Below are 13,062 nucleotides of genomic sequence, written 5' to 3'. Positions count from 1 at the left end.
CCACATCTTAGGTAAGCTTTTAGCATGGACTCCAGACATTCTAGATAAGCCTTTAGCATATTTGGTTTTTGCATTTCCCCTAAATACTTAAAAGTTTATAGCCCCCGCATTGTTAAACATTTCCTGGGACTGGAGCTGCTGCTAGTCCCCAAGGGCAGGACTGCAGCCCCCCACCGTTCCACACCCACAAGTCAAACAACTTAGTTATCTCTGAAGAGACAAAGAGCCTTCCACCCATAGCCCACATCAATCTTGCCTCCTGAGCCAAGATAAAGTGTGTTTTGATGTAGTAAATAATGAATGCTGAAATCTCCATGGCTTAAAATATATAATTTTATTTTCTGTACAGGCAAAATTCACAGAGGATTTGGGGGTCATGTAAGTCATTTGTCATCTGTGTAGTTATTCAGTCGTCTGGGTAGCTTTCTCTGTATAGCCTTCCCATTGCATTTCTTCTAGGCTTGCTGCCAAAGGGAAAACAGAAGCTGCATCATAGCACACTGGCCCTTGTAGGTTTCATCCTCTAGTGCCACACATATCTGCAAGCTAGGCACATGGCCCTTCTTAGACAAAATGGGTCTGAAAACATGGATAAGGGGTTGAAGTATATGTATATTTGATAATGAACAAATGTTTTGCTCACAATTGAGAAAAACCTGTCCTCCAATTCAGAATTGTTTTCTAACTGCAGCATATTAGTATACATATAATATATATAAAACAAGAGATATAGAAAGGGCTGAGAAGTAATTTGGGTTAATTCCATCCTAACAAACACAGAATGTTATATCAAATTTAGGCAAGATATCTGCCTGGGCAATCTGGAACCTCTTCTTTTATCCAGATTCATTCTCTTAGAATTGTCCTGTAAGTGGCCACATCTCAAATGACTACTTATTTCATTGGTAGGCAGTTAGTCTGCAATTCTCTATTCAAATTTGAATGTGCAGACTTTCTGCCTTGATTACTCATATATCATAAACTCTCTATTTTTAACCCTATTAGCTAAGGCTGTAATCTATTGAATAAAAGCTATTTTGAAGGTGAAGTTTTTGCGGATTCCTTTGGCAGAAAAATTGCTCCTCATACGTATTTTATCTGGAAATGTCATGTGCAAAGTTGCTTGATGGCCGCACCTCAAATAATTTAATATCTCTTCTTGGCTTTAGTCAGAGAAAATAATTTTTCTGAGCAGAACCTGGGTTACTATGTGATTGGTGCTTTGTGGCTTGAACAAAACAACAGCATTAATTATGTGGTGATTCCTGCCTTTATGCTTTTCTCTTTTTCCTCCAAACCCATTAATTACTGGGTGTTCCTTATTTCCTACACACACAAAAATTGTCTACACTGATGGCAGAAGTTAAGGTTAACACAATGCACTTTTAACAAAATTCTAACTATAAAACTGTTTTTTTATATATATATTTAAAGTGCTTGGTCTATTAGTTATTATAATCTTCACCTGAAGATTTACAGATAATTTTTGTATAGAATATATAATGCCATATATTTTCTGAACAATGCAGAAATTTCATTTAAATTAACCGAATTCCACTGATTGTTAATTTGTATGTGTAATGAATTTTCTAATTGGATTGGACTAGAGTCACAAATTATGAAAGAGGAACCATTAAAGATTTCAGATAACAAGGAGATAATATGTAATTAACCCTCATATTCTGAAGACAAGGCCATTTATTTTCCTTTAGACCCAATTGCTCTTAAAATAGGAATTGACTTTATTTTATCTTATCTATTTACACACTTCCAAATTACTTGTAAAAGAACAAAAAGCTCACTCTTTGGCTCCAGAGCTTCCTCATTGCACTTTTCACCTCTGCATTTCTGAGTGTGTAGATTAAGGGGTTTAACATGGGTGTGATCATCGTATAAAATACAGCCACTGCTTTATCAATGGGAAAGGTGCCCGTGGGCCGAAGGTATATAAACATACAGGGCACAAAGAGTAAGATGACCACGGTAATATGAGAGGCACAGGTGGAGAGAGCCTTCCGCCGCCCTTCAGAGCTCTGAGTTCTGAGGGTGCAAAGGATGAGGACATAGGAGGTAATAAGAATAGAAAAAATGAGCGCACACATGAAGCCAGTGTTGGCAGCCACAAAGAGTCCTAGGATGTGAGTATCAGTGCAGGAGAGTTTCAGCACAGGGTAAAAATCACAGAAGAAATGGTCAATGACATTGGGACCACAGAAAGATAACCACAGCATAAAAAGGATTTGAATCAGGGCATGAAGAAATCCCCCAGCCCAGGACACTGCCACCAAGAGACCACACGTCTGCCAGTTCATTTTGATCATGTAGTGCAGGGGCCTGCAGATAGCCAGGTAGCGGTCATAGGCCATCACTGTGAGGAGAATGAGCTCAGCTCCACCGATTAAATGCTCCAAAAAGAGCTGAGTCATGCACCCATTGAAGGAGATAGTTTTCTTTTCAGCGAGTAAATCAAATATCATTTTGGGGGCTGTGATAGAAGAACAGGTAAAATCTATGAAGGATAAAAATGACAGAAAGAAATACATGGGGGTGCTGAGTGCTGGGCTGGTGGCGATGGTAACTACAATGAGTAGGTTGCCCACAAGGGTGAGAAAGTAGATGAGTGTAAACACAACAAACAAGAGTTTCTGCATGTCTGGGTTCTGTGTCAGACCCAGCAGGATGAATTCTGTCACATTGTTCACTGCTCCATGAATCAAGGTTTGCATTTGGATAGCTGATTTATCTGCAAATGGCACAGGGATTGCACTGGCATTAGAAAAATTTTGATCAAGAGAATAATATATCTGTCAGATAAAATGTTTTCTGTATGATTGTTGGAAATGCTGAGCAGATAAATCATAAACTTAATGTTGGGTAAATTTTGAATCATATATTGATTACATAGGTCAATTCTACATACACATGCACATACATACAGCTTTATGACTGATGACATTCCAGGCACCTTTCCTGAAATAATATATGACTGAAGAGTCATCCAGTCATTGCCATAGTATGTTCTCCCATGGAAAACAGCAATAAAAAAAGGACATGTCTTATAGAATAAAAATAAACAAAATAAATAGACTATACAATGAACACTAAGTTAAACTGATGTGGGCTATGGGTAGAAAGCTCTTTGTCTCTTCAGAGATAACTAAGTTGTTTGACCTGTAGGTGTAGAACGGTGGGGGGCTGCAGTCCTGCCCTTGGGGACTGGCAGCGGCTCCAGTCCCAGGAAATGTTTAACAATGCGGGGGCTATAAACTTTAAGTATTTAAGAGAAATGCAAAAACCAAATATGCTAAAAGCTTATCTAGAATGTCTAGAGTCCATGCTAAAAGCTTACCTAAGATGTGGAAGATATATGCTAATTAAAGCCTATTGAAAACTGAAACAAAGAGACCATTTGGCCTTTCCTCTCTGTATAAAAGACGTTTGAAAATCTTGTTCAGGGCTCAGAATTCAAACTGAAAGCTCCCGAGTCCGGCCGGCCGTCAATAAACCATTTTTCCTTCTCAAAATCATTCCTGAGTCCTGGCCTCTCTATACTCAAATAATTGAACTTCTCTTAAATTCCACAACATTTTTGGCGACTCCGCCGGGACAATAAATGAAGGCCAGAGACGGTAGCATTTTGCTGCCCCTTCCAAATCCCCAAGGAAGCCGGGAGGACTCGGGTGAACCCCAAATCTGGGCACCCCTGGATTAAATTTAATCCAGAAAAGATGTGGGCTCCACCAGAATCTTCCCGACAAAAATCGAGGGCAATGGAAGGTCTGAAGAGAAAGATTCTGGGAACGAAAAAAAACTCCGAACATAGAAAAAGGTAAGACTCCCCGGGTGAGCACAGTCTAGAAGGCCCTAGCTTTAATTGCTAGAAAGGGGAGGCTGATCACCTCCCGAGAGAACCCTAGTAGCCCCAGAAGGCTGGGGGGAAGCCGTTCTCTCTAGGCTTGGGAAACCGGGGAAAAGCCCTAGTGTTTTGGGTTTGTCTAACTGCATGTTAGAATCTGGTACTGGTCTTATATCCACTAAAGGAGTGGAGTCTCGATTTTAATAAGAAGAGTATTTATAAGTTCAAGTCCTAATATCCTAGAAATTGGTCTAGATTAAAGAAAACAAAACTTGGTTACAGGAAAATGGATCGGCTTTTCTGGTGGAGCTTAGTCTGGATGTAAAGTTTAAACAATAGAAAAGTCTAGCTGAAATCTTTTGTTATGGTGCTAATTTGTAAATAAATTTGCTTTATACCAAATGTTAAGTGTTCTGAAGTTTGTGATGGCTGTGGGGGCAGCCGTGGTAAAAATAAATATATAAACTTGTGAGTCAGATTAGTAACCTTTGTGCTTCTGTCTGTGTCAGCTCAATGTTAGTGTTAGAGTTGTGTCCTTACATAAAGTAGAATTACAGCTGAGCTGGAGCCCTCCCTTGCCATTGGCAAGGGGGTGAAATGATTCTGAGGCAAAAGCTGAAGAGTCTAAATGTTTGTGCATGTTCTGCTGTCTTGTCTCTGGTCTGGCCCTTTGCCGGGGCTTAGAGGCCATCTGTGTCCGCGCCAAGCACCCAAGTTTGTTAGGAATGTCCCAGTCGGGGCAGCTGGGTCCCTGGGAGAGTTGCCAAATTTGAGTAAGTTCTGTCTGCCCATTTTAGCTAAAAGCTGGAAAGTGGGGAGCAGCTTGCCCCTTTCCAGTGAGTCCACCCTTCTATTCATAAGCCGCATTCCTGTTTGTTGTGCACCCGACTGCCTGAAAGGGGGAAAATTGAAAGAGGTGAAAAGCAGAATCAGAATAAATACAGTAAATTTCCCTCCTTAAGGTGTCAAAGCCAAAATACGTTTGCATTCTGCTCAGGTTCTTAAAAGGTATTGTAGTAACCTTAAGTGAGAGAATGTGTTCTGTGAAAGTAAAATCTGTCTTAAAAGTATAAATAATTATAAAAGTTTTACAAAGCATTGTTTAAGGTATTTAAGTGGCTAATTGCAGAAAGTCATTATTTAACAAAACTAAATTAATAATAATAATAATAAAAGGCAATTTTATAACAAACTTTTTCGGCAGCCAATCTCCCCTGCCAACTTGCTTCCAAAAAAACTGTTTCTAGTATTACATGCTACTAAGTATTTAAAGAGAAGAAAAGTTCATTATTTTAACAAACTTGTTTAGTATTAATGGCAATTATATGTTGTAAGAAGTTTGCCTGGTAACTTAGCATGTGAGATATATAGAGTGTGTTTTTATTGTTAAGGCAACAGAAGATGATTTTGTCCTAAGATAAAATGATTAATTATTGGAAAGAGTAGAGTGTGGGACAGAACCTGAATGAATACTGAAAGTGTAGAAAGTTTGTGGAAGAAAAATTTTTATGATTAAATTGAGTAAGATCAATATACAAAGAAAATATTTTATCAATAGCTTCTTGTGCTTTAACCTCATCATATCCTCAATGTTTGAAGAAGAGTCTTACCTCTTTTAAAAAAACATTTTATGTTCTAAAAATCAAATCCTAAAAAGTAGCCTTTTATTTCAAACTAACTGCAAGAGATTTATTCTTTTACTTTAAAAGAAAAATTAAAGTAATAGTTAAGTTCATTTAATATGTTATAAGTTGAATAAAAGGTATTTAAAAGTGTTATAAAATTAATAAGTTTTAAAAAATTAATAAAAACTGTAACTAAGAGTTAAAATCATTTATAAATGCATTTATATTATAAAACAGTGAAAAGACAATAACTGAGATTATAGCTAGGTAAATTTAGCCTGAAACTATTATTTAAGTGTAAATTCTACACTAACCTTTCCTTTGTTTATAGTTACTTCAAGCCTAACCTCACCCTTTGCCTTTGCCTATGGTTATTTCATAATTGAGAAGAGCTGGGACATCACTGTCTCCTCTTCTAGTATTAGTAACCCTTTCTCTCATGAATTCAAGTGTAAACTAAATAAATTGCTGCCTGATAAAATAAAGTTAAATGACCACTAGAGTTTTATTATCTCCAAAACCAAAAGAGGGGTGGAGGAAGAAAAGTCTCCTGCCTTGACGGTCAGTGTTCCTAAGAGTAGCAATTCATGAGAGAAAGCAGTCTGTCTCCCTGAGGCTTCAAATAGCCTCAGTAAATATATATAAAATTAATCTTGTTGCTTATCCAAAATTCTGCTAATTTCAAAGTAAAATATAAAGTTCTAAAACAAAATGGTGCTAAGGCATTGAGAACATTTTAGTTATTACAATCCATTAAGTAAGAAAGAAAATTCTTGTAGTAAACTGCATGGTCATAGTGCAAATTAAAGAGTTTCAAAAGTCTTTGAAAAGTTTAAAGTAACTAAAGTCATGTTGTTGTGTCAAACTATTCATGTCTGCCTATTTGCTCAAATTGTTGAGGTTAAATATGCAGTTATATAAGTAATATGTATTTCTAGACCCCTAATTAATTAAGCTAAACAGTATATAAAATAATGCAAATTACAAGTAATTATCCATGAGTTGTGTTTGTGTCTAACTCTTTGTGTCTGCCCATTTTTTAAAAAAATTGCTCAATGTATGTCTTCATACATCAAGATAATATCAAATTAACAAATAAAAATTCTTAAAAGAAGTCTATTCAAATTGTTAAAAATTAAATATGCAGTTATATTTATAAATATTCTTAAAGCCCAAATTGAACTAAGCAAGATAAAAAAGTCATAGAAATCTGATTATAGAAACAATTGAGAAAGAGCCTCCTCTTTGCAAGAACTTTTAAAGCAAGACTAGGTGTGGCAGATTAAACCTATCTACTAGGCTAAAAAATTAAGAATCAGTTTGCCTGGTAATCTCCCAGTTTAAACCTTTGTCAGCCATAAATTGCAAAAAAAAAAAAAAAAAAAAACACACAAAGATTAAGTTAATTTTCACATAAAAAAAATGTTAATGTAACCTGGCGTCCTGCTGCCTCAGTCTCCCACTCCCGGGTTAGACAGCAGTGAAGACCAGTTTAGGCCAGTCCTATGGGCAGTAGAAAGATGCCCAAAAAAGAGCTAACTAAGTCAGTGCCATTTCAGCACTAAATTCTATTCCTTATTTAAAAAAGGGGGGAGCAAGTAAAAACTAAAATAGTTAGAATGTGATAGAAAAAACAGTTAAATCAAACTTTTGCGTAGAAAAGTTAAATCTCAAATAAGCTGTAACTTCTGAAGTATCCAATCTATAGAAAAACAAAAAGAGCTTGCATGCTAGGCTTAAGAGTATAAATTGTGTCATTTTTCTTTGTTCGGGGCACCAGCCATATCTGGCTCTGCGCCCCTTCTTGCAAGATTGAGAATAAATTATTTTCTTCTCCACAATCTAGTGAGCCTTATTTTCTTCCAGAAGATTTCTTTCCAACAAAATAAAGTAATTAGTGGCTCTATTAACAAATTTCAGTAAGTAAAAGAAAGTCCATAAAAACTATAGAGAGATCTTTCCTAAGTTATGATTTTTAAAAAAATTAAGTAATTGTGTAATGTGTTTTAAAACCTAGTAGTCAGTATGCATGTGTTTTAAAACCTAGTAGTCAGTTATGCTTTTAAATTAATAATTTTCATAACTTAAAGAAAAAAAGTTTTTAGCTTCCTGTAAGGGAAAAAGAAAACATTCCTTGCATAAACTATTATAGTTTCAATTTTATTTAACTTGAGTGTAATCTCCCATAGTTAATTTATAAACTAAATTAACATATGTACAAAATCTTTAAAGTAATGAAAATTGTAAGTTCACATTAGTGAAATTAAGCTAAAAGAAAAAGATTGTAAATATGCTCTCTTAAATAAAGAGTAAATTTCTTTCATTAGTAATTGTAATTTAGTAAGTTTATTTAAACATGAAGTGTCTAGTCAATGCGGTTATAGTCAATTATAAAGAGTTTGTAAAACATCTTCCAAACTAAAAATGTTTAAATAGTTCTAATTATAGAAGTCATTGTTAACTAAAAAAACTTAGATTAGTATTAGTAGCAGAAATAACTTCATGATAATAAACCTGTCTAAAAGCCACTGCAAAATACACATTTAAGTAAATAGTAATAAAAAGTTGTCTTAATTCTATTAGAAATATTCTGTTTTCATTCTAACAATGAAAAATAATATTTTTCCTCTATTACTAAAGTAAAGTACCTACTGTTATCTTCATAGTAAAATTGTGTAAGTAAATAGTCATTTGATATATGTATTGCGTTAAGTTGTTTAAAATATATATAAAACAAAGAATAAACTTTAACATTGTCAAACTCTTGTGCATTCGAACCAGGCCTTGTATACATTACAGGTAGCCTCTCCATGTGAGTTATTGGCTAGGCTGGTCACTGACCCCTCAATTAAAAATATGTGCTATATCAGTCTCTAGTTCTGCTCCTGAAGTCGATAGAAACTATATTGCAGTTTCAAGCTCCTGCAGCCAATAATGACTCGGTACAGCCAAGTGTACAATAGATATCGCCTCCAGACTGGTACTGTTCCATGGTGCCAGAGAGCACTATGCACCAAGCTAGTAAAATACTGAAAAATCTCTAGAATACTAAAAGAATGCTGCAACTTGCTCACTGCGTTGAAAAACATGCTAAGTAGAGCCATGATACCAAGAGACTGTAAGTAAAACTTAAACACAATTGGCATTATAGCCTGCTCTCATAGAGAGATAACATGTAAAGTATTACAAACCTGAAACTCAAAACTAATAATGACAACTCTAAATCCTTATGCATTAAGTAATACATTAGTTAATATTAAGTGCTGTACTTTTATCCTGTACTAAATATATGCCTAATAATTGTAATGTTATCTTTTCTATTTTAGATCAAGTGCAGAAGTATATTAGACATGTTAAATTCCTAGTAAAATCATTTTCTAAACAGTTAATAACATGTCTATAGAATAAAGTAGCAGTCTCAGCCAGTCTCAGTTAGCAAAAGTGAAGCTTGCTTGCTGATAGTAAGTCACCTATTGAACAAGTCAAAATTGCTAAAAATTGTACAATGAAAACCAAGGTGTAAAAATCTTTATTCTATAGTTCTGATCACTCCCACAAGTGAAAACTAAGAGTATTTCCAAATTAGTGTTCTAATCCTGAGTGAAGCCAGTTGCCCAAAGAGTACCAGTTCACCAAGAGCATCTGACAGAGCAAATGAGTGTCAATCATTGAACAGCTTAAAATGTGTCTTCAGACAAAGCTAAGTGTCTGTTGCAATTTCTCTCTAAAGATAGATAACTTAAAAATATATATATATGCTGTTCCCACCAGCTTTTAAAGAATGCCATCTTTATAGGCACCTAACCTTGTCTACCTCTGTAATCCAATGTGTCCTCTTTTAAAAACAGGTATTCCAAATTTTTAATTAAGTTTGTTTCTTTCAGAGTGAACATCTTATTAACCATATGAAAACTTCATCCAACTTCGTACAGAATGCCAGATCCATCTTCCTCCAGTTAAAATAAATTAAAGAGTTTTACACCTTATTAAGCAATGACTACAGCCCATGGCCAGCAGGAAGCAGTTACAAAAAAGAGATCGTCTCCCTTCAGCACCCCTTTTAAATTAAAGGTGTAAACTCTTTAAAAGTAAAATAAAAGTAATAGACTAGAAATCCACGTGAGTGCCAGTGGCAGCAGAATAACTGCAAGAGGCCCCTGCCCAAGATTCTGCTGTCCAGAATGAAAAGTTCTAAACTTCTAAAAACAGTCCTAGATGCTGTACTAAAGACTGATAAATAATCAGTCAAGACAACAAACAGCCATCCACCTCATAGCTCCAACAATAATTATGCCAAAGCTTAGCAAGTAAACTTTGACAAAAGGGGGGAATGATGTGGGCTATGGGTAGAAAGCTCTTTGTCTCTTCAGAGATAACTAAGTTGTTTGACCTGTAGGTGTAGAAAGGTGGGGGGCTGCAGTCCTGCCCTTGGGGACTGGCAGCGTCTCCAGTCCCAGGAAATGTTTAACAATGTGGGGGCTATAAACTTTAAGTATTTAAGAGAAATGCAAAAACCAAATATGCTAAAAGCTTATCTAAAATGTCTAAAGTCCATGCTAAAAGCTTACCTAAAATGTAGAAAATATATGCTAATTAAAGCCTATTAAAAACTGAAACAAAGAGACCATTTAGCCTTTCCTCTCTGTATAAAAGACGTTTAAAAATCTTGTTCGAGGCTCAGAATTCAAACTAAAAGCTCCCGAGTCCGGCCGGCCGTCAATAAACCATTTTTCCTTCTCAAAATCATTCCTGAGTCCTAGCCTCTCTATACTCAAATAATTAAACTTCTCTTAAATTCCACAACAAAACCGTGGACTATAGTTCATAATACAATTATAAAAATCCGCTATCGTCTATTGTAACAACTGTCCCACACCAATGCAATGGTTAATATTTGGATAGTATACTTATATACCATAAAATATCCTGTATTTTATGCATGATTGTTCTGTAAACCTACATCTTGTCTAATAAATTTAAAAAGAATGAAAAATGAATCTGTAAGTATTAGAGACTAAAATTCACAAGTCTGTTCTCATGTGTCTCTTCTATCATCACTCATGCTGCTAAGGCTAAGTTGCCAAACTTGTTTTAGTTGATATTTATAATTTGTTTCAGGGTGCCTATAAAACATCAGGGTGAGTTTAATTTGAAATTAGGAATGTTTAGTCGTATTTCCAAATCAGCTGAACTGAATAATATATGAAGCTACAATAGGATACATCCTGATAGATTTGTTACCTCAAGCGACATGGACTCACTATTGAATAAGACAAACATAAATTCTTTATTGACTTCCTCTGGAAGAAAGCTATCAGGAAGAGATAAAACAGGCAGCATGATGCAATACAAAGGTATTTGATAATCTGGAATTCACTATTTGGGAAATTTCTGTCATATGTTGATTTCAGAAATTTTGCAAAAAAAAAGTCAATTTAAGGAATTTATGAAACATTCTCTGGATCTATTTTAAAATGCAAACAGGCACTTCTTAGAAAAGAAAACAAAGGCAACAGGATTTATTAGATATGTGTATTCATTAGAATAGACACTAGACATTTTTGTATTCTGTATTCAAAGACTACCAGTAGCCATGTGATGCTGTGTATGGGACTTAGTCTTATTGAGCCTAACTTTTTTATATATATGTAATAAAGGGAAAAAAACAAAGAACAGAGAAATTGAAGTATATTTTAACCTAAGTAAAAATTTTTAACCTAAGCTAAATTACTAATACTTCCAAATTACTGGTAAAAGAACAAAAAGGAGAAATCATGTATCAATACTTTTATCCCTGAAATACTAGCTTGCATAACACGAATTGAGCAAACAAATTAAATGAGAGAAAATAAGTGAACAAAGTAGTCACCAAGAAACTAGAAAAACAGTCAATTATATTAAGAAAACATTTGAAACAGAAATCAGTAAAACAGACAAAATATTAGTTGACAAATAATTTCAAAAGAACATCAGCTTATAAAATACTAATAAAACTAATGAACACAGAAAAGATCAATGAGAAGGAAGTATGAACCAATCCCCAAAAGATCCTGATTTTAAATTATAATGTAGACCACTGATCATGTAGTGCAGCAGTGCTCAGAGATGTATTAACCAAGTGCAATGAATGTCCCATGATGATGGAGGAGGTTGTTGTTATGGGAGGAGTGAGGTGAGGGTGGTGGGAGGTATATGAGGACCTCATTTTTAAAAAATGTAATATTTTTAAAAATAAATAAAGACAAAAAAAAAGGAAAAAAAAATCCTAATTTTTAAAGTATTTAAAAGAATATTAGGTATAGTTTAGTGGAGGAAATAAAACTTTTTAAATAACTGATATATATTTTTCAAAACAAAGTAAGTCTTCTACTCATGCCACTCTGAAAATTCAAATAAAATAAAAGGGAGAATCGAGTGCCTTAAAATTTAAACCATAAATTAGTATTAAAAAAAAATGTAGAAATAGATATGAATTTAATCTCTCAATGGGGTAGAATACCCCTGGAGTTATACAAAATAAAGTGGCATAAAAGAAAAAAAGTGATAGATTCAACTACATGTAGTCATGAAACACACTGGAAAAATAGTTGCAACAAGTGTCACATACAGCCATTATTATAACACAAATTTCTTTGAAAAACAATGAAAGGTCTTTACGAAGATACAGTAAAATTAATGAAAAGGTAATCCTCACGAAAAAATTAGACATCTAAAACTGCCTTCACTTCATATGTCATCAATATATACAATTTTAAAATAATGAATATTTAATTGGCAAATTAGCAAACATTAATGAGTCCTATGTTATCCAATACTGTTGAGTATGTACTGATATAAAAGTTTCAGTATTCCTTATTTTTAGAATCTATACTAGAAAAATATATGGCCAAAACTTCACATACAGGTTGCATTTCACATTTTTTTAAGTAACAGGAAAAGTAAGACAACCCAAATGTCTACATAAAGGTGTACATTTAAATGCATTGTCGTGTATGGTTATGAAGTATTAGGTGGACATTAAAGTGATTTGCAAGAAGATTAATGACATGGAAAGAGATTTTAATATCATACTGAGTGGAAAAGGTAAATATATAATGACATATATAATGATACTAAGTCTAAAAAGACATACATACTTAGAACAGATCTAAAGAACATACACTAAATACCAATAGGCTTATCTGATTATGGGATTAAGGAAGATTATTGTTTCCTTTCATAAATTTTATGACATGATTTTTCTGTGAGAATATTTTCCCTTTATATTCAGCAAGCTAATTTAACAAAAGGAAGTTTTATTTACTTATCTCATGTCTGGGTCCATAATACTTCAAGTGAATGCTATTCTAAGTAGAATGGGTATGCTAGTCATTATTTATTTTTTAAAAAAACCCACTGTGACAGATGAAATAGATGTTTAAATATAAATTACCTGAAATTGAACTCTAGACTCACCTAGAGAGAAAAATACTAATTAGAAGTCACCGATTATGCCTATCTCTCTGAATGCATTTGGGGAAGAAATTACAAGTTTATCCCATATTTGTAGAAAACAGATTCTGACCCATCACTACCTATTGC

The 13,062-nt window shown here is 34.2% G+C and overlaps 2 protein-coding genes across 6 annotated transcripts in view; one reads left to right on the top strand and one right to left on the bottom strand.

Annotated features, from left to right (window-relative positions):
- Nucleotides 1-13,062, top strand: part of LOC131274947 (ral guanine nucleotide dissociation stimulator-like) — a 225,986-nt gene that overhangs the window by 68,344 nt on the left and 144,580 nt on the right. The window contains exon 3 of one of the 5 annotated variants that reach the window (XR_011646736.1): nucleotides 9,366-9,463. The exons of the other annotated variants lie outside the window; for them this stretch is intronic. The gene's annotated coding sequence lies outside the window, so the exon portion shown is untranslated. Of the gene's footprint in view, nucleotides 1-9,365; nucleotides 9,464-13,062 lie in introns of those variants that run through there. 5 annotated transcript variants of the gene reach the window in all.
- On the bottom strand, nucleotides 1,776-2,726 carry LOC131274903 (olfactory receptor 4C5-like). Its single transcript, XM_058283282.1, has one exon. It carries the CDS (start codon nucleotides 2,724-2,726, stop codon nucleotides 1,776-1,778), a length of 951 nt encoding a protein of 316 aa, XP_058139265.1.

This window comes from Dasypus novemcinctus, chromosome 21 (assembly GCF_030445035.2).
Source record: "Dasypus novemcinctus isolate mDasNov1 chromosome 21, mDasNov1.1.hap2, whole genome shotgun sequence".
In the NCBI taxonomy this organism is placed as follows: domain Eukaryota; kingdom Metazoa; phylum Chordata; class Mammalia; order Cingulata; family Dasypodidae; genus Dasypus; species Dasypus novemcinctus.
Note: the sequence above shows the minus strand (reverse complement) of the source record. Positions and strands in the feature narration are given on the sequence as shown.

Coding starts and splice junctions, on each gene's coding strand:
- LOC131274903 (XM_058283282.1), bottom strand. CDS start 2,726: ATGCAAACCTTGATTCATGGAGCAGTGAACAATGTGACAGAATTCATC.